Below are 27,438 nucleotides of genomic sequence, written 5' to 3'. Positions count from 1 at the left end.
AAGCTGGCCCCATCCCAAAGGCAGCTGTGCCTTATTGTAGTATAATCACCCACAGCCAGCAGGAACTGTGGCTGCTGCCAGGGGCAGAATCACAGGAAAACCAGGTTTGGAAGCATCTGGCCTCCTGAAATAGTTGCTGGCATCTCCCACCCCTTTACACTGAGGTGCAGAGTATTTTCCTGCCAGCTCCTTCCACGACAGCTAAGAAAAATAAAGGACCTGTGATAAAGTTACCTACTGCTGGAGCCCGATCTACCCTCTCAGGCATTGTCCCTGCTTTTTGTTTCCCTGCTCCATGGTGTGGGTCAATCCTTCTCCTTTCATAAAGTCACATGACATCTTAACCCATTTCATTGTGAGAGCAACAAATAGCTTTGATGCCTTAGCTTAAAATTCTACTATGTCAGTTGTGATCCTGTACATGTTTTTTCGCTTTGCCATCTCTACCTGGGATTTGTAAGGATTCTAATTACATCTCACTACAAGACCTTTTGTCTTCTGCTGAAAAAGCAGCAGCATCATTCCAACTCCAAGGAAGTGAACTGGCCCCTGCACCAGGCACCATCATCTTTTTGCATATGCCTAAAGAGGCAGAGAAATAGTACTTTAATACTCAAAACATGATTTGCAATAAAGGCTGTTCTGCATTAATTCTCTCTGGACAGCAAAAGTCAGTATTCTTAAGAGCAAATTGTAGGTACAGTCTGAAGTCTAATGAGCCTTACCAATGGTTAAAAGGTTCTGTATGATCTTTGATTTTCTTTCTCTTGAGCTGTCTAAGAAATTACTCCCTTATTAAAGTAACAGGATATAGCACCTGCAAACAAAAAAGGCAGGGTATAACCAATAAGAAAACAAGATTCCTAGCAGGGAGAGTTGTATAGTCATTAAGATTTATGTATTGTTACACTTGAGAAGCAGTGATTTTAGGGAAAATAAAAAACAAAAGGTACCATGATGAAAAAATAAGCAATTTCAAGTTAAATAAAAACAACTTTCAAAAAAGGCATTTGTTGGAGAATAAATGGAATTGTAAAGATTTATTCAGCTTTATGATGCTGTATTTGAAGCAATCCCATTAAACAAGGCCTTGTTTTTCTTATTTATTTGAAGAGTGGAAACACCTTGGCTCTAGATGCAGTAGAATAGAAAGCTGGTTTCAATTTTCTTGCCTTCCCTTCTATTACCTCAGGCTGTGGCAGAATGCTTATGAGACAGCAGCTCTGCAGAGACTGTCTGGACCAGAACCTGAAAGCAACTGCATTACGACACATTTTCCTCAGTAGGAGTTAAAGCTAGTGAAAACACCTTATCTCAGCTCTGGAATATTACCATCATGAAAATCAGTTAGCTTCACTTAACTCAAAAAATGCTGTCATTAGCACCAGGCAGACGTGTAAAATGGGTGTATCTATAAACAAACTGCACTCATCCCCATCTGAACATCAACAGAATTGAAAATTTGGGTTATTTCAATACAAGTAACCATGCAGAGACTAATAAAAAAATTGACTGCTTTCTACCCATTAAACTATGACTTAATTTTATTTTTATTAAATAAAAATTCACTGACCAAATCATTAAGCCAGATTCTCCAAAACATCACCAGTTTGTTTTTTTTCCATTAAGTAATGCCTTTTACAGTGCCTACTGTATGTATGCACACAGCTTTACAAGTATCTCTGGAGAAAACCTCCTAACCCCAAAGCATAAAGTCCATTGTCTGACCAACACTTCTGACACAATCAGTATTTATTCAGTCTTTTCTGCTTTTGTGTCTGTGCAAAGAAAGCTCTGCAGCTGTAGATTACGCATCTACAAAATCTTCTTCTGTTCTGCTGTAGTGCAGTAACTGGTCTTCTAACCCAAAGGTGTCGATGAGCTGAGTGAGACTCACTTTCGTGCCATCTGCAGAAAAGGCCGACTGCAGCTCATACAGCATCAGCTGGGTGCTGCTCCTCCACTTCACTATCAAAGCCTGCAGCTCACACAGGTTGTTCTGAAATTGGAACAGACAAAAAAGAGTCATCATCTGCTGCCAGCAGATATTCTTATAAAATGCCTTCAACTGAGACAATACACAAGCAGCACAGTAAAACACCAGTGAGTATTGCCTCACCTTGGATCTGTACATCTTCACCATTTTGAGCCTACGCAGCAGCTCCTCCTTCTCCTGCACTTGTTTCTCCAGCTTTACTTTCTCTTCAAGGGACTCCTGCCGACCAACATCAACTTGCAGCACATCTGAATCCTCTGCTGATCCACAGGGATCACTCTCCTGTGAGGGACTTTTGAAACATGCATGTCCAGTGCCATTTCCTTCCAGGCTTTCAGAACCATCTTGTAACCTGGAACAGTCTGCCCTTGTCTCTGGCAAGCACTCAGTGGCAGCACCAGCAGTGTCTTTTTCTTCTGTGTCTATTTTGAGCCGCTTTGCCACTGTAAAATTGGCATTAAATGAACGTCTTGTTTTCCTTAATCGTTCCCTCAGAGCTGCACTCATTTGCTAAAAAACAAAATAAATAAACCCAGAAAACCCAGGTGGTTAGAATATTCTTAAATTTTTATCAAATCTCAAATAGCTGTTTAGCAATCATTATTATTTACATAGAATATGTAATATATTTAACTATCATTTTAAAGCTAGACTTCCTAATTCTCTGTACAGCCTTCAAAAACTTGAACAAAATCAACTTCTTCCTCTCACATGTATTTGCACACACAGCTGCAAGATATGGAAAGGTGTAGCTACACATTTTATTGGACAAAATCCTATATTCTAGTGAGGTAAACTTACTCATCTAGCGTTTGTGTAAAAGAAATATAGTATAAAATTAGCCAAGTTGAAATATGCTATCAATTTCCCCCCTAGTTTAATGGAGATAAGGGTTTAATGGAGGTATGTTCTGTATTCTAGAATATATTAGAAATACCTGTATAGTTTTGACCTGTTCATGCTTCAAGATACTTCACAACCATCTAAAAAGATTTTTTGTTCTTCAAAATAACTATTTTTAATAATCTAACATTTTTATTTATAGAAATGCACTAAAATACAGGAGTGAGGGATTAGTTATGGAATTCTTTCAAACCAGGCCTGTCCTGCATAGATCTGGATGCTGAGTGTGACAGTACCACCACTTCACATCCCAGGATAAGACCAAAGCAGAGCTCAGCACTATGGAGAAGATACAAACTGATATCATTGTACTTTGTTCCACTCAGGCAGGAGTCACAGAAAGTCATCCTGCATGTACAGCAACCCAGAAAATTGGGATCTGAGAAAACTGAAGATGACAGGTTAAAAGAAAGAAGCAAAAAAATCCATCACACACCCTATATAATATTTAAATTTATTAGTAAGACATTGGGTTATGTTGCTGCATCACTTTGTATTCACAGCAAACATCTGCATTTTCACAGCAAAGCACCCCAGGCACTTTCCTTACCTGCACAGCCTCCCAGCTACAGGTATAAGGTGCCTGTCTCTAGCCTTCCAGCAAGCAGCATCTCAGTGACTTCTGACTCCTGGATGATTTCACAAGCATTCCTTTTACTAGGAACAATCATATTATTGGAAAAGTAGAAAGTTTTCATACCTGTTTCCCTGAACTGGTCCCTGGAGCAGGTGGTGCCCCAGCATCCTTCGGAGTACTGCACAAAGATGGCAATTTATCCAGCACTGACTCTTCCATCTCGAGATGAATAGCTGTCTCTGTTAAATGACAGAATGAATTATGGTGTCATTGTCACCTGATTATAATGAGCCCTTGGCTGCAGAAACGAGTAAAAAACTCTAATATTAAATTCTAAGGCTTATTTTCTAACTGGCATGTTCAGAAAGGACATCTGCATAAGTTATACAACTGTTTCCTGTGTAAGTAGCATTTTGCTTTGTGAACAGCTTTTCTTTGAGAGGATGCATGACACTACTAAATGTCATAAAGTCCTTTACTATCCATTTAATATATTATTTTTCCCCTCACTCCTAAAGCTCTGTGGAGCCAGGAACGTTTTTGTTGTCCACAAAAATAAACAATTAATCTTTTCTATAGAACAATGTAATTGGGTATCCAGGTCTCTGAAAACAATCCACTCTCATTTGATCCTTCTGGGGGTGCTGCTTAAAAAAGTAATTACTCACGCAGGTGGAAGTTTTGATTAACAGGAAACATCCCAAGCTCACTCAGAAAGGCACCTTAATTAAAATGGTTAAGTCACACCTCCCAGCATGAACCAACTTCAAATCAATTTGGCAATGTTTAATTTCATTTAGCAATTGTGAACCACCTACTAATGACCAGAATGCAGCTGGAAAATCAACAGCTATACCTCCACTCACCTGCAAATTGCAATTACAAGTTTTGAGACAGAAGCCTCTCAAGAATAAAATCCTGCAAACCAAAACTAGGCAACAGAGGGCAGGCACAAGGGGCTGCCTTTTCACAGATGAAAACTGCCAAAGCTTCAGTATGCCAGAGCCTTAATAGCCCAGCAACCCTGGTCTTCCTGGCTTGATACCAAAGGATGGAGGTCCTCATTTATCTTAGAAGTCAACATTCCTTCCCAGCTATTCAAAATTGAACATGTGGTACTCGATTAAAAAAACCCAGACCTTAGTAAGGAGTTTAGTTAATTGGGTATTTTAGTTATCTATCAATTAAACAGGAAGCCCAGAGCATCCATTAAATATAATCAAAGTTTAATACTATTATTTCTTTTTGTCAGGAAGAGCCTAGAAAAAGCAACATCATTCTTATGCATACTGTATATGACAAATATGTTGTGAGCCTTTGCAAGGAGCAAAATAATTTTAAGCCTAAGAGAGAGCTTTAAAACCCCCAAGCAATCCTACGATTCTCTGCCTTTACTTTCTATGGAAATTCGTCTTTAAATGACCATAACTAATAGTTTTTCCACTGCTTTGCTAATGCTGTTACTTGGCAGCATATTCACACAGATCTCCTGCACTCTTAAAATCCTTTTCCTGTATCTTCGGCTAAGAATCCTTGGCATTCTCAACCAGTAATGCTGTTCATCACACAAAAAATTCTGTCCAGCAAGTAAAGAAATTTTGAGTTAGAAGAGGAAAAGACAGTTTTGCTTTTCAATACTTACTTGACTTTTGCACTTTGGGTACGTCTGCAACTGTCCTCTGTTTTCCTGCTTATAGCTACGTTATATAAAGGCACGCACTCCTTTTACTGTCTCAACAACAAAAGGCTCTATTAACACTCAATACTTTTAACACTCTATTAACACAATACAATTAACACTCAAGCTTTTGCCCTGCTAGTTTTCCACCCGCAGAGAAGCAAGATGAACCCTGGGGAATCCATAAGCACGGCCACAGACCTGTGGAGCTCGTTCTGAGGTGCTACACCCCAAAAACGCAGCCACAGCACCGAGCCGCAGGGCTGGGGAGCGAAGGGAGGCCCCTGGGCGAGCACAAACCCCAAAGGACCGGGGAGAAAGGGGAAACAACGCGGCGGAACCGCCCTCCCGTCCCCCGCTCCCCTCAGCGCTTCAACCTCCCGCGGCCGAGCCGGGGCGGCCCCGCGCCTGCGCACTGCGCGTGCCCGGGCGGCGCCGGCTGTTCGCGCCTGCGCGCGGCGGGAGGCGCTGTGGGGCTGAGGGGCGGGCGCGGAGCCTGAGGGGCGTCGTGATTCTTCTCCCGGTCCTCGTCCCGGTCCTGATCCCGGTCCCGCGAGTGAGAAACGCGGAGCATCCCCTGAGGCCTCGTAGACTTTCCTTTTCTGTCTGAGCATGCCAGGGGGTGCTGTGTCTCTTAGGCCAGCATGGGCCCGCCATTCATGGCTGGCGTCTGGGCCAAGGTCAGGTGTCACCTCACAGAATCAGGCTGAAAAGTTAAGATGATCGAATCCAGCCTATGACCCAGCTCCACGATGTCAACTAGACCACGGCACCAAGTGCCATGTTCAGTCTTAAACGCTTTCTGGGGTGGACCAGGACCTCCCTGGGCAGTCTGTTCAAATTCCACTCACCATTTCTGTGAAGAAATTTCTCCTAGTGAGCAACCTAAACCTTCTCTGGCCTAGCTGAAGATGATAAGACAATGTCCCTGCAAGTGTCCCTGTGCCAGGGAGGGGGATTCTGCCTCCCCATGGATAGCACAGTAGGCCCTTTTGTCACAGCCAAGGGAACCACAGCTCTCCATCTCAAGCTGCAAAAGCCTTTATCCCAGGAACTGTCTCCTCACATAAGGGGAAAAAGTGTAGCTGAGGGACTCACTGGGAGATGTGTGACCTCAGCAGCACTGTTATGATTGTGGGAAAGAAGAGGTAATGAAGACATTTGACTGGCGAAACAGGGAGATTGTGACCGTGAGAAGGAGCAATCCCAGCTGTGGCTGCACTGTGCAGTTCAGGATTAGAGAGCTCCCTAACACTCAAAGTCAAGAGTGATCTTCCTGTTTCCATCAGCTGCACACCTGGCTTCCCCATGTGCATTTACTTTCCTCAAAACTGATTTGTACAAAATGTTTTTCAGCTGTAGCTGTCAGGTCCGACAGGTTGAGCTGAGGAAGCCACAGCAACAACAGCTGCCAGCCCTTAGGGGTCGTGTCCCAGTGGTTCCTCCACACTGCCCACAGCCAAACGGCCCCGAGCTGTGCCTCGATGCCTCACGCAGCCGTGCTGAGAGCTGCACGTGGGATGCAGGCACCCACATGCCTGGATCATGCCCTTGGCTTGTGTGTCAGGACTGCATTGATTTCCTGTCTGATTCCTCCTTCACTGCTACAGGTGAGGACACTATTGTCTCTTCACCTTGTGTAACTCCTATCTCTATTGAGACCAGAGACAGTCTTGAGCTGAGAGGTGAGTAAACACTGAGTGTTGTAGGTGTGATAACATGTTAGCAGTTGCTGAGGTTTTGACCATGAGTTTTCATAGGTTCACATACTTCAAAGAGGATTTGACAGGGATGATAGCAACCTTATACTTTCCTACAGTAAAAGGTATCAAAGTATTCAAAGCCCATCTACATGTTTTGGGAAATCTGAGAACTGGAGGCCTTAAGGTTATACCTTGTATAAGATCTTATCTGTGGGTGAAATTGATTTAGAAATAATATTCTCAATAGCTAATGTGGGAATTTACCTTATGTGGTGTTGTACTATATTTTGTAACCACCTAGCAAATAATCCCCATTGAACAATACCCCAAGTGTTGAGGCAGTTTGGAACTATTTTTTAAATCTGCCTCTTTTCTGGGTTTTGAGTTTGTTTTTTTAAACCTTTAATTTAATATAATAATTTTTTAATTTTTAAATATGTTAAAAATGGACTCCTGAGCACAACAGCAAAAGTGCTAATCGAACTTCTGCTGCAAATTTATCAAGAAGGCTGGATCTCAGATACTCTGGAGCTTTGTGGTGGCATGTCTCCAAGCTCACAGGGTATTTCCTTCAATCTCAAGGATGGTCCCTACTTTAAATTACTCATGCTTTGTTGTACAGACATGCTAACAGATGAGTTGCACAAGAAAAACAGCAAGTTTGAGATTTTAGATCATTTGCCAGGTGAGATTGCAGTAAGATTTCACAGGAACATAACACCTAAAGAAGTCATCCTGTGCATTATCATTGCCCTTAATGAGAGCAACGCCCGAATGCCCCACCCCAGTGAGATGACAGATGTTTGGGACTGGAGTACAGAGAGATGGTGCCACACGTTGGGTGTGTGAGTTCAGTGTGCTACATCTAGAGTAGAGGAAAGGAAATATTGTCATCAGTATTCACTGATGGGCAGTGACTCTAGGAAAAGGTCTTGTTCAGGTTGGTATTAAGTGTTTAGTTGTGTTTACTCCATTTACCTCCATTTACACAGTAGTGCACAAACATGGCTCACCCAACACTTGGCTGGAAGCCCCTGACAGAGCTGGGAACTGGAGTGCCATCAGGCACTATCCAGTATTTCTATTGCAGAAACACAACAGTGATGGATATTGTGTTTTCTTCAATTGGCAAACCAGAGTTAGACTGAAACCTTCCTCTCAAAAACTGCTCATCTGTTTGTCTTGGGAAAAACAGATTATCCATGTGTCATTGATTCTGGCATGTTTATGGCACTCTGCAGGGTGTTTCTTATGCTGTTCAGCTAAGATCACCAGTGTGCACACAGAAGAACATTCATTGCAATACAGTCTTTATTAAGCACTGTAATGCTATTGTTTGATTTCTTTGATTCCTCTTGTGACAGAATAGTTTGAGGTAAGCAAAATAATTGAAAAAAGTGTAGGAAATTGTGCACTGGGCAATAAAATTATTGATCACTATTTGCTGAACATACCACTTCCCTTCAGAGAAATTAGTTTCCTCAAGGAACCAAAAGGAAAATGTGCTCCTTGGTTTTATTTTCTTTGGTATTTCTGTGTTCACATTTTAGTGATCAGATTATTTTTTCTTCCCAGTGTACACCAGTTTGGCTGCACAGTTGAAAGATATTACCTATGTACCCTCTCAATTACCTTGTGGTAGCAGGAGAGCTCTGGGGCTGACACATCAGTGTTCTCAGGACAATGACATGTTTTAGTTCCCCTAAGGGCATCATCTGTAGTAGCAAAGGCAAAATGGAAGGTAATAGTAAAGGATACTGGCTTTGAGTTTAGAAACTCCAGTTTGTGCTTTATGGGTCCTTCTCTTCCAGGGTGTCAGGAGCATCACAAGACTTCCATTTGACTATTTGCTGGGCACACCAACCAGGCCTTTTCCCCCTAAACATTGCCACTGAGTATCTGGGATGTTAGTGAACATGTCTTAAGGCACAAATGTGTTACTCCTTCTCTCATTTTCTGAAATCTGTTGATCTTGTTTAAAGCCAAGTGATGTATCCTGATGCATGAGGCACACTCTGCACTGTCTGCATATTCCCTCTTGCCTGGGGCAGGAGGGTGGGGTGCTTTCATGTGCCTAACCACTAACTGCTGCAGAAAGTTTTAAAACCCTACCCACTTCTGCATCAGCCTAGGGCTGTGGTTTTGCTGGCTGCAATTCACATCTCTGAAAGATGTTCTGACTTGCTTATAGCCATGTAAATATACCAAGGGAAGGACTTTTTAGTCCAGCTGGAGTAAAACCAGTTTACTATAACAAAACCTGTCCTTGGGAGATGGATTCTGCTCTCATAATGGTGCAAATGTCCAGTAACTAAAAGTGAAGTCTCTAGAATGACATCAGCATAAGCTAAACCAAAAGTAAAATTTTTTTGCCCTGTCTGCTTTACATCTGTGGCTTGCAATTTTTGAGGTAGCTGTCTTGAAAAGAAAAACTGCCTGGATTTATTGTAGCTGAGGGGCACTGCAATTTGCCATTACCAAAGATAATGTAGGAGCCAGGTGAGATGAGCAGTGTAGTTCTCACTGCTGCCTGTGAGTAACCAAGTGGGTGAGGCACAGGGCTGATAAAAGGGGTCAGCATATGATTGTCTCTTATTTCTGTGCCTGTGGGATTTTCTCTGACATAACGAGTCAAAGATTGCAGTGTGAAGTCTTTATGAGACAGTAGGAGACGAAGGAAACAATAAACAGTGTTGTCTTTGCTGGAGAACTGGTTGATCATTATTTTAAGAAAATTCAAGCCTTTAGAATCTAAGCCCTTGCCCAAACTAGTCCCCAGTACAGCTTTTGCCATCTCTGATTGGCTGAGTACATTTTTGTGTTAAGAGTATTTGAATTGTAGCAGAGCTTGAAGAGTTGTTTCATTTTCTCACATACCTGCTGTAAGAGCTCACTCTGTGCTGTGTGCACATAACTCTTGGGTTGCTCACATTTATCTGTGCTGCTGGAATTGGTGAAGCTGGAAAAGTGAACGTGGTTTATTTGCAAGTGCAGACAAGCTGCTCTGAGCAGTTACCTGTAGTTTGGAGGCCTTGGTGGAACCCAGTGGATTAAACTGGTGTACCAAACAAGTTATCCAGTGAGTGTGTAAGCAGAGATGGAGACTTCTATTTCCTGAGCTTCTGGGGGTTTCCCTGTTGCTCTGAGTGCAGACATGAGTGACTGGTGTTTGTCATCACCTCAGCAGCACCACTGGTTATTTTTTTGTTTTAGAATAACCATTCTACCGAGCACACCCTACCAAACTGCAGCATCAGCAGGCAAGGTTTAAAAATACACTTCCTCCCTGGAAATTAATTAGATCATTTACCTGAGGCTAGAGAAAGCCTTATAGAGTAAAATTTTAGAAGTCTTTTCCTGAGGATGAAATATTAAAGTGCTTGTGGCAGTTTTCCATCTCTTACACTGCTGAGAATCAAGTCATATCTAGAGGGCTGAGGTTTCCATGTGGCAGTGGTTTTGGGCTCTACCACCACCTTATGTGGCAAATCAGGCTCACAAGTGAGTGAGAGCTGGCTTAAAGCTCTCCCCTGGTTGCCATACAGTTAATGATCAATGTAATGTTTCAAGTGTGCATGATTGTTGTGAGATGGGGGATATGTCTGTGGAATATTTATGCAAACCAAATAACATGTCTAAGGACAGCTGCCTCAGAATTGTGAGGCTGGAAATTCATCAAAATTTGTGAACAGGTATGAAACTGTCACTTTTTAATGTAAAGGTTGAGGCAAATTCTTAAAATTCAAAAGACTTAAGATACTCAAAACCAATAGGAACTCAATAAATACTCTTTATCACCCCTTCTCTCAAAATACTCAGCTGAAGGGAAGATAATATAATTTTCAGTGCCATTTCCTTTAGCAAGTAAAATGGGCAGCGAAGCTTCTTTGACTTCTGCCTTTTTCTTGAGTGAAACACACTGTTTATGCTACTCATGGCTTTTAAAAAATAAATTTTTCAGTGTTTATGACCTGTATTGCTTTTCTAAGCAATTTCAGTGCAAATTCAGTTAATATTCCTATCTGAAATAATGGTGTTTTAAATCTCTTTCTCTACACAGAAGTGTACAGAAAGTATACAGAAAGCTTTACTGATGAGTGTGTAATATTTTCTTACAACCTCTGTGGGCTCAAGTGACTACTGTTATATTATTTCTACTGTTGTGTTGTCTTCCTGTGGAGAGGCAGCTTAGCCCTTGTGACATTTGCAGTCATTGAGAAAGTTCCTGCTGACCTGAAGGGAAGCAGATTCTGCTGTCCTGATGGAGCTTTAGTGAAAGTGTGTGTAGCATATGGAGTCAGCTAATGGTGTTATTTCATGTGGTGCTGAGGATACTGGAATTGCAGCTGCCTCATGAGTGTGTTTCACCCTGTGTGGGACAGCCACCAGTCTCCCTCTCAACACATGAACACAACTGTATTTTGGGTGAAGAGCATTTGTCTTAACTGGAGTGCAGGAGCACTGAACTGATGCTGAATGAACCAAGCTAGGGAATGCCACCTGATTTAACTGATGGGAAGTTTTCCCTTCAGTAACTCAGGTAACTTCAAGTCTGTGTCCTGGCTGCAGTGACCTCCACCACACACATCAACAGACACTGAACAAGCTCTCTTTGTCACCAGCCTCTTTGATGACAGCCATGCCATACCATATTATGTGACACTCCTGAAATGAGAAATCTTGCAGTTCATTCACAGCTGAAAGAGTTATTCTGGTTTTGATGCTGAAAGAGTTATTCTGGTTTTGATGCTGAAAGAGTTATTCTGGTTTTGATGCTTTAAAGTTCAGTGCATTTCCTTGAGTTAATTCCAAGCATTTCATGGGTAACATATGCCAGAATAAGCAATTTCATCACTGTTAAATGCATGGTGGTAACTCAGCACATGGGTATGCCCTGACAAGTTTTCTCTTGAAAGGCTCCTCAGGATTTAGATGAGCAGATAGACCACTCTTAAATTTTACATGGTGTGCATCCTGCCTGTTCTTGAGACTGTGAAACTGGGCATGGATAGTCTTGAAGCTGTTCACATTATGTCTGGATATGAAGTCTTATGTGGGATTCATTTTTCTAGGATCAACAGTGCACATATGGGTGTACACTACTTAATCATGTGTGACATGTGGGTGCAAAGATTAATCATGGATATCATCATCTCCTCCCTACAGTTTGCTCTGTTTGGTGACATGCTTCTTTTCCATCTCACTGAGGAATTCTGGGTCAGACTTTTTCTCCTTAAAGCAGGATTCTAACTATGTAAACTCAAGCCTAGAAGCTGTGAAACTCTCTGGCTTAACACTTCCTAGTCCTAAGGTTTTCTCCCAAATACCACTACACTGCAAGAGCTACTTCTGCTTTGCCTAACCAGTTCATGTGCCTAGCTGTAACTGCTGATTTTCAAAAGATCTGTTTAACAACACAACAGGAAAAACAAAGCAAAAACAAACAAAGGGCAATAGATAGAGCTGAGAAAGTACAATGAGAGCAGTGTAGAGGGATAGGATATAAAAAAATACAGATAGTGTAGAAAGTAATCTTTCCCCTAAGGAGTTGCAGCTGGGCCAATTATCAAAGATTAGGAACAGGCCTGACTTTACCAGGCCACAGCTGTAACCAATGAGAAGAAGATGCTATAAAAGAGTGGGTTTGGCTGGTTGAGAGGGGAATTGGAGTCACTTGGCTGCTTTGTGAAGAAGAGAGAGTCAGGGCTCTGAGGAAATGCCCATGAGAAATACCCAGCAGGTGTGAAATTTTTGTGATAAGGAGACAGCAGTATGGGACCCCTGCAGTAAGATGACAACAGAGGAGGGTCTCTTCCCTGGAGAGAATAATTGTGCCAGTATCTGTTACTGAAAGGTCTTGGTGTTTTACCTTCTCAAGGAGTTTTGGGTTCCATTTAGTACAAATAAATAGTGCTCCTTACCTGTATCCAACTTCTCAGATAAACATGGGTACATCTTGCAGGCAAGAAGTACAAATACATCTCAAAAGCCAACACTGAGAGAGATGCTGCAAGCTTATGCTGGCAGGGTCCCTACATAGCACTGGCAGGAAAACTGTAAATGAAGAAATTACCCTTTCTGCTCAGTGCTGCAGCCAGATCTCCATCAGCTCTGCCAGCCTCTTTATTCTAGATTTTTCACAGTCAAACCTGTGGTCTGATTTTGACACCAGACAGCCAGCCTGAGGTACAGCACTCTGAAGAGTCTACCAGGCAGTGGAGAGGCTGAAAGAACCTCAAGAAGCTAAATAATCAATAAGTTTTCCTTTTAATAAAAATTCTAGTCCACCAAAGATTGATTGCCATGCATGTTGCCAAGCCTCAGGAGCAGGCCAGAGAGGTGAAGTCATTCAGTGATGCACTTTTATAACTTGGGTGTGTTACCAGGAGGATGGGAGCAATACCAGGGAGGAAGAACAAAATAAAAAAGATGTGGCTCATACATATTCCTTACAAAGAAGTATTTACTTTATTAAGTAAACCTATGTGTGAGAGCCATCCCCACAGATATGATGGAGAAATAGCAATGATTTACCATCCAGATGTGGAGGATCAAACCTCACATTCTGAGGTTACCATGACAAACTCTATTGCAGCTGTTAATTATTGCTGCATTCGTTTTTAAATGGCAGAACCACATGGGCCAGTTTCATCTTTAGCTTAGGTGATTTCATGGGAATTGATGATTTTATATCAACAACTAATTTCATTTAATTGATTTGTAAGAATTTTGTTCATCTGCATAATCTGGGCAGAAGAAAGATAAGTAAAGTGAGGTAAGATTGAATGCTCAAGTGCTTTTTTCTGGAAGCAGCTGTGTAGGAGATGTAGTCTTCTTCAGTGTTTTGGTCTGTTAAAGCCATTACTAGAATTAATGCAGCTGTACTCCAAGATTCCCTTTACAATTATGTCCCACAGCCATGTTCAAACTGGTGCTGTAGGTAATTAAAGTGTGAATTCATCAGCTTAGGTGGAGGAATCCCAAGGGGTGGTTACCAGATCAGGAAGGTTTTCATGAAATGATGGGTGTGTGTTCAGAGTATCTTTAGGATATATTCCACAAAGGAATGTTGAGTGTGTTTTTCCACTGATTTTACAAAATGGAGATCCTAAGTAAAGTATTAAAAAAAATTCATTGAAGGAACACTCTTAGTATATTCTTCCTAATTCTTTAAAATACTGTTAGCATTTGTCCCTGACAGTTCCTGAATACTTGACACAGACATATTCTATGAATATTGCACATTCACACAATGCACAACAAGCAGTTGTCTTGTGTTAGATCATACATTTGCTTATTACTAAGTTGTTTTTGTGTTGGGAGCTATAGATTTCTAATTGTGTGCTTGACTTCTATTGGTTCTAGATGCTGGTCTTTTTTTACTGGTTTGTTTTCATTCATTGTGCAAACACTATGCATTAGTTTTAGGAAAAGCTGGAGGATTCTGCTGACACTGGAAATAGCTACAGTTAAGTAAACAGAACAGAAGTAGGAGCATGTAATTCTAATAGCCCCTTTAACACCAGCCCAGCCATGGTTCAGTGCCCTCCCACCTGTGAGCTAATTGCTCTTGACTCTGGCCGTTGCTTAGTCTCTGTTTCCATTCCATCTTATTCCCACTTGTTCTCTGTCTGCCTGAGTTTTCATTATAATATTTTATGCACATGTATTGGCTTGTTGATTTCTTTATGTTTTGCTTGATTGCATACACTTGGCATGTGTCAGCTGCCACAGATGCTGTTCTGCTGCTTTTGGGTACTCAGATGGAGGGGATTAAACCTCCTCATGGATGAGGATATGTGTGTGTGTGTATCAGTGTCTCACTGTGCACTAGGTATTGGGCATGGCTGCTTATTAGCAGATGAATTTGGTTCCAGACATTTTAAGAATACCAGTGTCCAATACACCCTGTGCATGCCTACCCTCTTAAGGAAATACCTTACAAGCATTAAACACTGCCTGCTGGTTAGGTAGATATGGTTCACAACAGTTTGGCACTGCTTGTCCTTCATTAGCAAAATAGGGGAATTTTTACCTGCAGTTACAATTTTAGTCATTTGCAAAACTGCCAGATTTATCATCAAAACAGTAATTAACTGAAATGTCATGCAATTGAACCAGACCAGCATGTGTTTGACAGCCTTGGGAACACTAAAAATTAAGTCCCCAGCTCAGACCAGTACTTAAAATGTGTGTAGCTTTCATGGGTACTCCCTGTGAAGGCTGGAGGTAGTTCCCAATGGTGGGAGGTCTGGGAAACAATGTCTGAGGAAAGCTGCAGGAACAGGAGAATCTTAGTTTTGTGTTGAAAACTCTCATGGCATATGTGACAACAGCATTCAAATACCTAAAAGGTGACAGCAAGAAAGGAGATGAGTTACACTGAAAAGGGAAGAAAGGAAGTGATTGTTGGCTCAAGATACTCGTTTGGAACTTCAAGACATTTTCTGACAGCAAGTATGGGAGTTACAGAGCAGATCACATCAGAGGCTCTGAAACCTAATGGAAAATTTTAAAAGTTTTAAGTAACAATTTGTGAGGAATAATTAACATGGAGGTAGGCTTTGGACAGAGATGGACAAGAAACCTAATTGAAGGCCTTTTCATCCTTAACTTCCACTGTTGTGTGATTTTATGTGCTTAAAATTTCACATGTATCCTCAAAGTAAATGTATAAGACTCTCACAGTGTTCTTCTTTGTAGGCTTAGACAAATGCTGTTCTGACTGAAGTGGGAACAGTGGATCAGTGCTCTTATTTGGCCTCATCTTTCAAAATGAAATGGCTTCAGTGAAGTCAGTGTACTGAACTCCAAAAAAGACAAGCACTTGTTAGTGAGGGTACTTCAGATCACCACCTATGCTGTGTTTTATCCATTAGCTTTATATTGCCGTTGTGCCTAACAGAATGATTTCTTAATACAAATTTTAATATTTGGGGAGGAGGTGTAAATATTTAGTTCTGAACTCTTTAATTTATGCTGAAAACTCAAAACACCTTTAGGAGTTGTAGTTACAAAGCCTTCAGCTGACTACTTTAATAATGGATATTATTAAATTAGAATCCAAAAAGCACCTTTGCAGGCACTGAGTAAGGAAAGCAGCCACCATACCATGCATCTGGCAACCCTGTGATAACAATAAAAATACCCAAAAGGCTCCATGCCAGCAGGAATGTCTGAAATACACAACATATGGAGTGAGGATGAGCCCAGAACGCCTTGATTTTAATAAGAAAAAGCTGTGTGTTATCACAGGTCTCACAAGACAAATTTCTGATGGAAGCAAATTAATGAGAATCTGAATGGCTGTGAAATGAAAAGTTTGAGTAACAACTAAGTTTCCAGCCAGTCATCTTGCTGAGAAGAAGTGACAAACAACAGACCTGGCTTTTGGAAAAGGCAATACTTTAGTGCTTTGGATAAGAAACAGGATTTTTCAAGCAGAGACATGAAAATAGAGATGGGCACAGTCAAAAGGTTCGGAGCCAAGTCAGAAAACGTGCCAGAAACTGGAAGTGGAGGCAACTTAAATAGCTTGGATCCAAGTTTTGAGTGTTCACTTCCAAATGTTTTCCTCAGAACTATTTACAAAAAATAATCTGCTAGTCTGAAGTCAGTGATCAAGTCCTGGACAGGAAAGCTTCCTTTTTCACCAGGGTTCTGCCTTTCCAGCTGAGCAGCTGGAACACAGTGTGTTTGCCATCATGCCATCTTTCATCCTTTTACTTTTGATTTTAAATACCTTCTTGGTACTGGAGAAAAGCTGGTTTGTAAATTGAGATCGTCTTACAGGTGAAGTTGTATGAAGGAGTGATTGAACCACTGCTGTCCCTGACTGAGGAGAGCAAGGAGTAAAAGTGTCACTTGCAGCTTGGGGACCAAATTATGTAGAGCCTTTCCCAGTAAAGCCAGCTGCTGCTCATTGTGTTTTCTCTGAATATTCCTTGTTTATATATTTTTTGTTTTGCTCATTGCAACTGAAATTGTAATACTAGTTTAGCAAAATGTAATACTTGTTTAGCAAAAATAGTGAGCTATTCCAGGAAAATCCCCCTTGTGCAAGGCAGAGTGACCCTCAGCTTGCTTGGGATCATCAAGAGAAATGAGTGAAAGAATTCGGGAGGGAAAATGAAGAAGTGTTCCTGCCTAACTGCACAAAAATGAGTCTTGGTGAAAAGAAAAAAGATCTCCATAAGCTCTGGAATATTGGAGAGCTGGTCCTACAGTTGTCGTCTTAACATTGTTGTTTTATTCATGGCAAAGGGTGACTGCTCAATTAAATGAATTGTGATTGATGAGCAACTTAGGATTGTCTGAGTTCCTACTACACGTGAGCTGACTGTAAGACTGCCATGCATGAAGGAGCTGCATGATTTCTAAAAAAATAATATTAGGTCTTATCATTATGTTATTATTACTACTCTTTTTATTACTGCTACACCAGCAGACATAGGCAGATATTCCAGAGACTGCATGCTCGAGAATATAAGGCTGTGAGGTGACTTAATGATGGCACTCCAGTACCTGAAGGGAGCCCATAAGGGAGCTGGGGAGGGACTTATGACAAGCATAGATAGTGACAGGACAGGAGCTGAATGGCTTCCAACTGAAAGAGGGCAGACTTAGATCAGATGTTTGGAAGAAATTTGTTACTGTGGTGGTGTTGAAGCACTGGCACAGGTTGCCCAGAGAAGTTGTGGGTGCCCCATCCCTGGAAGTGTTCAGGGCCAGGGTGGATGGGGTTCTGAGCAGCCTGGTCTAGTGGGAGGGGTCTCTGCCCATGGCAGGGGGCTGGAACTAGATGGTCTTTAGGGTCTCTTCCAACCCAAACCATTCTGTGATTCTAGAATTCTACCTCTGTTCTTACAAGGCAGAAGGAAGTAATGTGAGAGGGCTCACACTCATCTATTCTCTTCTGGGTCAAAAATCTCCTTTTTGTTTGTTCTTGAACAGACATTTTTGGGTTGGAATTAGCATATCACTTGTGGTTTGTATGGCAAAGGTGTGACTGGCTAGAGGTTTGCTTGCAGAAGCATGATCTCTAATGAAAAGTGAGAAACTTGGTAAGTTTCCCATTCTGAGAGAATGGGAGCATAAACAAAATAACCATGAATGGTGCTGAAAACTGCTTTAAACCCACATGAGAAGAAAGCTGCAATCTAAAAGATTGTCCTAGATTTAAGAACAGTGAGAGATCATAAAATATTGGAAAATACTTGTTAATGAGCTGTAAGGCATAACTTTTTGCTTCTGTAATATTGCTCAAATATTTATTCTTATTCTAACTATTGATAAATGGTGTGTCTCTAACTGCATTGTGACTCCAGCCACAGTTTCCCACTTTTACAATTGTCTGTTCTTAACTGACTCAGAGTCAAGGCAAAAAAGAAAATGTGAAGTCTGGCTTATTTTAATCCTTGTATCTGTTATTTTTCCAAATGGTTTCTGAAGAGAAGTATTGAGTCTGTGTTGTGACTGTTCTCTGTGGATCTGGTCTGTTCTTTTCTGTGGGGACATTTGTATGGTCAGGAATTCTGTGCCAGGATCACGCGTGTAGATGAGAAACTTGAGATTGTTGAAGTGCTGTGTGTCAAAATAGAAGCAAGTCCACAAATGCTATAATTTTAACACAAGATATGGGTGAAAGGCACTGTGAAAGAGATAAATAATTACTATTTATAAAAATCTATATTTAACAGCAGAATTTGAGCAAGAAAGACCTTGCACCTTCTGGCCAAGATTGTAAAAAATAATCCCAGTCTAGATAAAAAAAGGATTCCAGTTTCAGTCTGTGCCAGCTTCCTCATGAACACAGCAAAGGTGTGTGTTATCTCCAGCATAACCATCAGGGAGCAGGCAGCACACTGCAGACATTTTACTCTCTCCAAACTTTTTCAATGACCAATTGGAAAAAGAACACTGCTTTGTGCAAATATCATATAAAGGAGTCTCTTTGTAAACAGCCAATTGAACCAACAAGTCAAGACAGAAGCATGTTCTAGTGAAGACACCTATAGCTTCCCTGTGGAAATAGAGGCTCAGTTGAAGTACTAAATTTGAAAACCTCACACATCTCTGTTTCAATGGGAATTGAAATAACAACTTCTCTCCTATGACCACAAAACCTAGGAATTAATATAAATTCCCATAACTATTTGCTAAAAAGAGAAGACGAGGAAAATCTGTGAAATAAGTAGAAAGAGGACTGTTAATATCTCTGTCTTGAGGAGGATACTGAGAAATTCCTGAAGACTGGAAGAGTAGAAAAGTGTTGGAAACATAATTTCTACAATGTAGGAGAACGTTTCCACAGAAGAGACAACTGAAGTGAGAGCTACTGTGTCAATGAGATTGACTCATTCTTTACTTCAGGAATTTTTGCATTTTGAGAGAGGAGGGTCTCAGCCTCAGTACTGACAACACATCCAAAGCTTCCAGCTGCCACGTGAGGTGTGCTCTGGAGAGCGCTTTTGCCCGGTCTCATGTCCCATCTTGTGCTTGCAGTCCTGCAGGAGATCAGCAGTCTTCTAGTCATGTGTATTGGATAATAATATTTTATGCCTCTGGAATGTATCCTCTAATAAAGGAGTGCCATTTAAATTGGGGCTTTGCAAGCCTGCACATGGCAGCTTGAGCCTGTGTGCCCCAGGAAAAGCAGGTGCAGCATGACAGCAGCCAAGAAGGATTCAAGTTTTCTGAGGACCAGTTCAACTAATAAATAGCAGTAGAAATAGGAGTAAAAGCAATTTCACACACTTTCTTGCCATGAGCAATTATAACAAGTGCTATGTCACCTTTGGAACCAAAATCAGATCCAGAATGCCCTTTTATTGTGTGTTATTAATCCAGATCTAAACAAATGCAACAGGAACATGCCCAATCCAGCTTTATACTAATGGAAACAAAGCTCTTTATTTAACACTGTTTTGCAATACTCAGATAAGCATATGTTTGGAAATTGATTTATGATTGTGAAGAACCCAGGAGAACAAAAAGCTGGTGTGAGCTGAAATGCCCATCCCTAATTATAACACCAGTCTGTGCTGTGATAAATTCCAATCCATGATGAATCCATAATGATCAGTGGCAATAAGCAGAGCATGTTCCCTTAGAGGGAACACTGTAGTAGCCCAGCAGGGACTTTTCATTCTGTTGTTTACCTTGGCAGTGAAAAGTGAGCACCACCCTGAAATGCTTGAGAGCCTAATCACAGGAAGTGCCTTCCTAGCAAAGAAGAAGGATGATGGTGTTGGAGCCCATCTCTGAACAGAAGTCTTGTAGAACTCTGCAGCCTCCCATTCAAAGTCTGACTCAGGAAATTTGCTGAATGGCCTCAGTCTTTTTCACGGGGGGTAGCCAAAACTCAGGATATACAGAGAACATAGGTTCTAACATGTTTGTACAGCCCCCCTTTTTTTTCCCCCCTCAGAAACTTTGCACCTAAGCTTCACAATTTCCTCAAAAACCTCATTATTTTAAAGGAAGCATTTCATCAAAGCCCCTTCAGCTCAGGACAGACTGTCTTATCACAGGGTTGAAGAAAACAGTGCAAAAATCACAGGTTTAAATCACTGTACAGTACATGTTTGCATGTCCCAAGTGACTGTATTCACCATTGGGATGACCTTCTCTCAGTTCTCCACAAAAAATCAAGTGTGTTTTTATTTCCATTTTGTCACAGATTTTAGACTAAGGTTGCAGTTCAGCTGTCCCTGCAGCAGCAGGCCCGGTGCTTTCCCCAGCAGTGGTCCCAAGTGCTTGGCCAGGTTCCTTGCACTGGGTATGAGCTGTGGGCTTTAAGCACAATCTTGTGTTTCATTTCTTCTCAGTGCCCAGGTACTTCCAGGAGATGTTCTATGCACAAACTCACCTGAGTGTCACAGCATCAGTAGCACTTCCATTCTCAGAGATTCCTGGATTATGAAATAATCCTTGATCCCAAAATTACTGTTTGAAACTTAGCAGGGAAAAGGACTTGCAGGGCAGGAATGTATGGGATTGGAAAAGGGGAAAGCAAAAGAAAACTGTTCTCAGAGACCCTTCAGACACTGTCCCCTGCATTTGCCTTCCTGCTAACAAGGATCTGTCTCTCTATATAGGAGGTGAGTTGCTACAAACTGTAGCTTAGCCTACCTGAAATTTTTCATCAGGATTTTTTTTGCCAGTGTGTGCCTTGAATTTTCTGTTAAGACTGCAGACAGAAAACATGCTTATTTGCCAACACCCATAATTTTCTGAGGCAGATCTCCAAGATAAGCAGAGTTTTTGTCCAGCTTTTGTCTCCAGCTTTTGTCCTGTATGCAGTTTGCACTGAAATTCTCCCTGTGTTGCTTTTTGTAAGGGTGCTTAAACTTGAAGGCTTTGGACTGGCACAGGTAGAACTGGTAGAATTATTTGCTTGAAATACTAATTGCTTGAAATTTCAATCATGGGTGAGCTGGTGAGCTGTTCACAAACCATACCTTATTTTCTTTGGAGCTGCCAGAGAGACTTTAAAAAAAATATTTTGTTTGGGTTTTGTTTTGGTTTGTTTTTTGGGGTTTTTTTTTCCCATGGTGACAGTTTTTTGTAAACTGCTTGCTTTGACTTTTCTCCACTGTGTGTGTTGGCAGCACCACAGCCAGGTCATCACACACTGGTTGTGTCCCTTTGCTGTCTGCCTGAAATGTTTGATATTCAGATATTCAGTGATTCAAATGTGCTGTGTCACAGCCCTGAAATGTGTGAGGTTAGCGCACGTAGATTTTGTCTAAAAGGCACTGGTGCTAAAACTCTTTTAAGGGTTCACAGGTAGACTTTCAAACAGGCAGGAGTTCTCTAAAAGCCAGGGGACAGGAAATTATTTGATTCTGTGAATGCAACTTGCACAGTATGGTAAGTAAAATAGTCAAGGACTGGTTCCTTTTGGCCCAGCAGATTGGGCAGTGGGCTCATTGGGAATAACTACCAGCATCAAAGGAGAGCCTCAGCCAGCTCCTGGCTGTGCTGCCGTGTGCAGCTTGTGCTGCAGGCAACTCTTACCTACAGGACAAAGTGAAAGGGATTATTCATCATGCCAGCACTGCCAGGAAGAAGAATCTTATGGATGCAAATGACTTCACTTAAACTCACAGTGAAACCCCTCAGAGAGACAGTGATCAGGCTCATCTGCTTCACAGCCCTGTTGCCTGGCAGATGCTGTGGTGTGCTGGACAGCTGGGATAGCTCCTTAATTTCTATGGGGACAGTGGGGTAGGGTTTGGAGGGAGGGGGAGATAACAGCAGGTCACCTTTGCACACAGATCTGTTTACATTGCAGCCTTGATGCCATTAGAGGTGAGAGGTGAGTCTGACATGGGTGATAACTTCTGGTTCTGCCAGCCAACTCCTGCTGTACAGCCTGACCTGTACTGAGATGTGCAATGTGCCCGAGCATTGATGTGCATAAAAAGCAGCATGGGGGCCAAGGAGGCCTCTGAGAGGTGTGTTTTGTTTGGATTTGTCTGTCCCCAAAACTTACATTATCAGGAGCAGCCCCAGACACAAGATAATGCACATGTCCATCCCCTGTCCTTCGACTGGGCTACTTGCTAGTAACTATTAGGCAATTGTATTGCAGAGCACCAGGGCCCTGGTGTCTGTACAAACTTGTCTCTGCAGAGATGCACAGCTGTCTCCAGCTGCTGGACAGACCCACTCCTCCTGTCTACATGGTGATAATAAGAGCAGCAAGCCCAAGTCAGCAACTTCCTCCCAGTTGCTGTGCCCCAGCAGAACAGTCCAGCCCTGTCTCTCTGGGCCAGTACAGTTCAGTTTGTCCTGCACTGTTGAGGAGCTGTGTTCTATAATATTCCATAATATGAAGGTATAAATTTATAATAACTATTGTTATTTATTGTTTGCACTGAGAAGCCATGTGGAATGCTATAGAAGGCCAGAAGGAGAGAGGAAAGGCAGTCCTTAGCTGTACAATCTTTGTATTAATGAGTACAAACAGCCAATACTCTTGATCACTGAAGTACCCTGAGACCTGAGAGATGGAGTTAGCAAAGTTTTTTTGCATGCTGACATTATTCACTTCCCTGCACCCCAGAAAAGATGATCAGTTCCCAGCAAGGCTTTTATTCATGCCTGAGGTTACTCACAGTGAGTTTCCCAAGTGATGTGTGAACCATGGACTCAGGGCATTGAGTCAAGGGGTGACTCAAGAGGCTCTGGTTGGTTCAGTGGCTGCCTTTTATAAAACCAAGGCATGGAGGGAACTACAGTTGCTATACAGAAATAGGTGTGGTTTCTTCTTCCTTGTGCAAACCATCCTTGTGTGGGCCTGCACTATTCCAATCAGCTTCTTGGCTGATTCACGAGTTGTGTAATTTATGTTCCAATCAAGACAGAATTATCAGACCAATGTGCACCTTATTCATTCCTCCACAGCTTCCTTTGAAGGTGACAAGTTACCATAACTTGTCTGCTTCTAAACCATGAACACACCTTAAGCTTTTAGAGAGTGGCCACAACAAAACAAGCTGGTTCAGCTTTGAGAACCTTTATACTGGACTTCCCTTGCAGAGTAAGAAGTGATTCAGATGTGTTGTAGCACAGCCCAGCTCCAGGAGCAGTGACTGTGCAGAGCTCTGCCTCATCTTCTTAACTTTTTCAGTGCAAGCATCAGGTGCTGTAAATTCTTTGAGCATCTTTCACCAGGAAAATGGTGGTGTCTTCAACTGAGATTTGATGTCTCTAACGGCCAGACCAAGACATTGATGAAAGCTCAGTGTGTCTGCAACTTCTTGTGCTGGGAGCAGGAAAGACAGCAAACTCTGCAGCTGGTAGAACATTCCCAGGTACACTCAACAGGAATATGTCTCCACCTCTGCAGACTTCTATGGCTTCTGCAATCAAAATTGAGCAGGACAGGTGGGGGATGGAATGATGGTGATTGTTGCTCCAGAAGGAGCTCACAGTGCCTCCTCTGCTCTGACCACCAGCCCACACACCACTGTTAGTGCAGGAATGGCAGCTGATGACCTGAAGCTGGGTTTGCTGCAATTCTTTGCACTCTGCCATGAGACACCTGGCTTACAGTGCTCTGAATATCTGAGGCCATCACTGACTTCAGTCAAAGCTGTGAACAGCTCAGGACCTCTCTAAATTATATCATTGATGTTACACTTGCCCAGCAGGGACCTGAGTGACCTAATCAATGTGTTTCAGCTGGCAGCATACTCAACTCCATCTTATCTTGTGAAATGTGAGGTCAGTTCTCAAGAGGCTCTCAAGATGTTATTTATTTTCAGTTTCCTTTTAAATCACCTTCATGTTATACTCTTACCTCTGCCTTGCTTAACTTTCTGGTGAGAAATTGGCCAAATGTCTCATGAAGAAATGCTCCTTGAGCGCCTTGTTCTTAATAAACATTTAACCAGGTTCTTTGTCACAACATTGCAGGAATGAAAATACTGTAATTTTCTTATTTTATCAAAATTGTGATGGCTTCATTTTGCTTATACATTAACAAAACCTGGTAGACAGAGGTAAAGGAGAGTGGAAATTTCTCCAATCCTGAGAACTTTGTCTGAAAATGTGAGGTCCTGTCTCTTGCTCCAGTGAAGTCTGTGTGCCATTCCAGTAAGTCTCCCTCATACTGATAGATTTTACAGAGTTAGAACATTCCAATGCTTTCAGTGCCGTGTTTCCTTGAACAATGTGTGTGTCTGATGCACACACTGGATTGTCTGAAAGTGAATGTAGAGTAAGGTGAACGAAGTGCAGGTTTTAGGTGCAGTTGATGACAAGAGGGACAGTTTTGTGCCATGTTCAAAGAGCATGAAGCTCAGGAAGCTAAAACCACTTTTGTCCTTTTGGTCAAGGTTTAAAGCCAAGTGCAGTTTGACGCGGTCTCAAGCTGAGTTCTACACCTCTTAATGACTTAATTACCAGATGCAGCTTGTTTAGACAACTAAGTGTTCTTTGATTAGTGTTCCAGAAGCAGAGTAATAGCTGCTTCCTGCATGCTGGGAAGAAATTACTGCATAAATACCTGACTAAAGATAAATATAAATACAAGGTCTGGGATTTAGGAGATGCATTGATCAATTCTGAAAAGGTCCTGATCCCCATCAAAAACGCAGGGCATAGCCTTTAGAGTGGAGTGCAGGGCTGTAGAGCAGCCATGTCCCTACACACCTTTGGAAATTTCCAATATGGAACTTAAAAGAATGGGATACCATCTTGACAGTACAAGGCTACACCCCTCGAAAGTTCTGGGCAAAAATCCCCATGAAGTGTTAACTTCTTTCCTATTCAGCAGAACAAATCTGTCAAAATCTGTAGGGTGGGAAAAGCCAAGGTGAATTCTGATTCTTACAAAGAAGCACAGGGCACTGAATGGCACTGTTATGTTCAGTAGGAGGGAAAATATTTACACAAGGTATAGTTAAGCTATAAAATCTTTGCTGTAGGACACTGTACATATAAAATATACAGATTCAAAAACGAGTTGAACAAACTAATGGAAAGCCATCTGTCAAAGAATGACTGCAGTGCTGTCACTTTTGACTCTGTACACCAGGAAAAAATCTGCATGTGCTTGTCCCGTTCAGCTGGTGTTCCAGAGCTGTTACAGTGAGCTGTGCTAAGAAAGCAGGGTCCTGAGCTGCATGCAGGTTTGCTCTAACCCACCATAGCTGCCCTTCTGCTTCAGTTCCTATGCAGTGAGAAGTTTGCAGGTAGTATTCATGGAAGAAATTTTGTTTCTTACTTAATTTGGTGTATTTTTACATATTAATATTGCTTCTTCTGAACAGAGATAAATATCTGTGGGGTTGGCAAAACACTTCAGATCCCTGACTTAAGTTGTTTTCAGCCAGTTTGTCATAGCTGGTACTTTAGCCTGCTGTATTTGCAAGCAGCAGAATATGCTTAACTTGCAGGCAGCTTTGCAGTGGCATCAGCAAGTGCTGTGTAATTTCTTACAAGAAAATTCCCAAACAGATATTAGATCGTGTATCAGAAAGTACTGCTAGACCTGTTCACATTCCCTGGCATAAGCCTTTATGCCTTTGGGATCTTAATAGTTAATCTACCTGAGTGAATAGGAAGGAGCATTTTTACTTTCAATAAAGTTTGATTCCTGGAGGCAGATCTTTTTTTTCAGTGAGTGTCAGATAATTTGAAGGTTAGGGTGAGGCAGGAAACCACGACACGCCTTTGTTGGGACTTGTATAAGAGCACGGGAATAGAAAAGCAAAAGAAGGGCGAGAATAAAACAGGAGAAATAAAGAAGAGGTGAACATTTTTGGATGATCACTCAGGTTCCACACACCTTTGGAAGGACATGATATAAAGTGCAGGTGGCAAATTTTTGATAGAAGGGAAGCAGTTGAGGAGAAAAAAAGATTTTCATTTCAGTAACCAAAGCACTGCAGGTAAGTTACATTACTAGAAAAAAAGAGGCAGAAAAAGGTATCCTTTATTTTGTCTTCCAGATTCTTTTAAGAACAAGGCTGACTTTTCAGACAGGATAAAGCAGGTGTTACATTTTTATATGGGGAATACAATATAAAAACAAGTTTGCTTAAGGGCTGGATCATTGTGGGTTTCTGTTTGTCAGTGAATACTACTCATTTGAAGTGAGTATCCAGTGAAAGGAGTTTACCTGCTGGGAGAAAGAAGTGTGAAGCCAAGTTATGGATACATTGTTAATGTGTTTTGTGAAACGACTGCAAAATCGATAAAGTTTAACTGAATTTTTCTGTTACATAAGGGTACCAGCATGGTGAAATGCAGATCATCTGTTGGCTGTTTTTAAAAGTGAGCAGAGCTGGAATATGCTAGAGGAGTAGTGATTGTAAATTGGAGCTTCAGATGTTGGGTGCAGGGTGTAATATTAAAGAATAAATCTCTAGTTGTGAGAATGCCTAGAACTGCTTCTGAGTGAAAGTTTGTGTTGCCATGGGCAAATTACTTTGTCTCAAAGAAGTGAGCTTGTTATCAGCAGTGACTCATTGATTGTGTATTTTGTGCTGTATTTTTCTCATAAAGATTATGAGGTGTTTTGGTCACAGTAAGTCAGAAGAGTATGATTTGAGAATCAGTTTAAATCCTTTCTACAGCAAGTCCAGCAGTTTGACCGTAGTGGCATAAAGTAAAAGATTTGCCTTTTTCTGTCTTTAGACTGACTTGAGTGACTTTAGAGAAGGTGCTTTTCCATGACTAGTTGCTTCATGTGTGAAATGATGACAGCAGATCTGTCCCATTCTGCAAACACTTTTTTCATTAATACCAACCAGATTGTTTGTCTCCTTTTCTGTGCCAGAGCCAAGAAGTTGGTGCAGGTCAGAATGGCCTATTTCTTTTTCAGCAGCACAGTTAAGTAGAGATGGCAAGGGCACATTTTTGAAAGGAAAGGTGTCTGGCAGAGCAGAGTGAAGTCTGGGCAGTGCTGTTGCTTGTGCTCTGAGATGTGAGCACATATTGGTGTCAAAGAAGCCAGGACAGGCTGCAGGCAGGGCACAATTTGGTTTGTACAGCATGACCAACCTTTGGCTGGGCATCTAACCTGCTTCCCTGGCATTTGCATCATTTCAGCCTACAAAATCAG

General features: G+C 41.7%; 2 protein-coding genes across 2 annotated transcripts in view; one reads left to right on the top strand and one right to left on the bottom strand.

Moving 5' to 3' along the window:
* Positions 1-1,492: 1,492 nt before the first annotated feature.
* SFR1 (SWI5 dependent homologous recombination repair protein 1) lies at positions 1,493-5,394 on the bottom strand. The gene is made up of 5 exons (XM_058810825.1): positions 5,356-5,394; positions 5,119-5,204; positions 3,600-3,715; positions 2,120-2,506; positions 1,493-1,999 (listed from the first exon to the last, which is right to left on the bottom strand). Exons 3-5 carry the CDS (start codon positions 3,693-3,695, stop codon positions 1,808-1,810), a joined length of 675 nt encoding a protein of 224 aa, XP_058666808.1. The 5' UTR covers positions 3,696-3,715; positions 5,119-5,204; positions 5,356-5,394; the 3' UTR covers positions 1,493-1,807.
* Positions 5,395-6,642: 1,248 nt separating this feature from the next.
* COL17A1 (collagen type XVII alpha 1 chain) overlaps positions 6,643-27,438 on the top strand; it is a 57,282-nt gene continuing 36,486 nt past the window's right edge. Inside the window, 1 exon segment of the mRNA XM_058810341.1 lies at positions 6,643-6,764. Within this exon segment, the coding sequence (XP_058666324.1) occupies positions 6,689-6,764 (76 nt within the window). The 5' untranslated portion in view covers positions 6,643-6,688.

Source organism: Ammospiza caudacuta, chromosome 9 (assembly GCF_027887145.1).
Source record: "Ammospiza caudacuta isolate bAmmCau1 chromosome 9, bAmmCau1.pri, whole genome shotgun sequence".
NCBI classification, from domain to species: Eukaryota; Metazoa; Chordata; class Aves; order Passeriformes; family Passerellidae; genus Ammospiza; species Ammospiza caudacuta.
The sequence above is the reverse complement of the archived record's forward strand: the minus strand, read 5'-3'. Positions and strand labels throughout refer to the sequence as shown.

Coding starts and splice junctions, on each gene's coding strand:
- SFR1 (XM_058810825.1), bottom strand. CDS start 3,695: ATGGAAGAGTCAGTGCTGGATAAATTGCCATCTTTGTGCAGTACTCCG. Junction 2,507..3,599: donor GGACCAGTTCAGGGAAACAG/GTATGAAAACTT, acceptor TTTGTTTTTTAG/CAAATGAGTGCAGCTCTGAG. Junction 2,000..2,119: donor TGAAGATGTACAGATCCAAG/GTGAGGCAATAC, acceptor TTCCAATTTCAG/AACAACCTGTGTGAGCTGCA.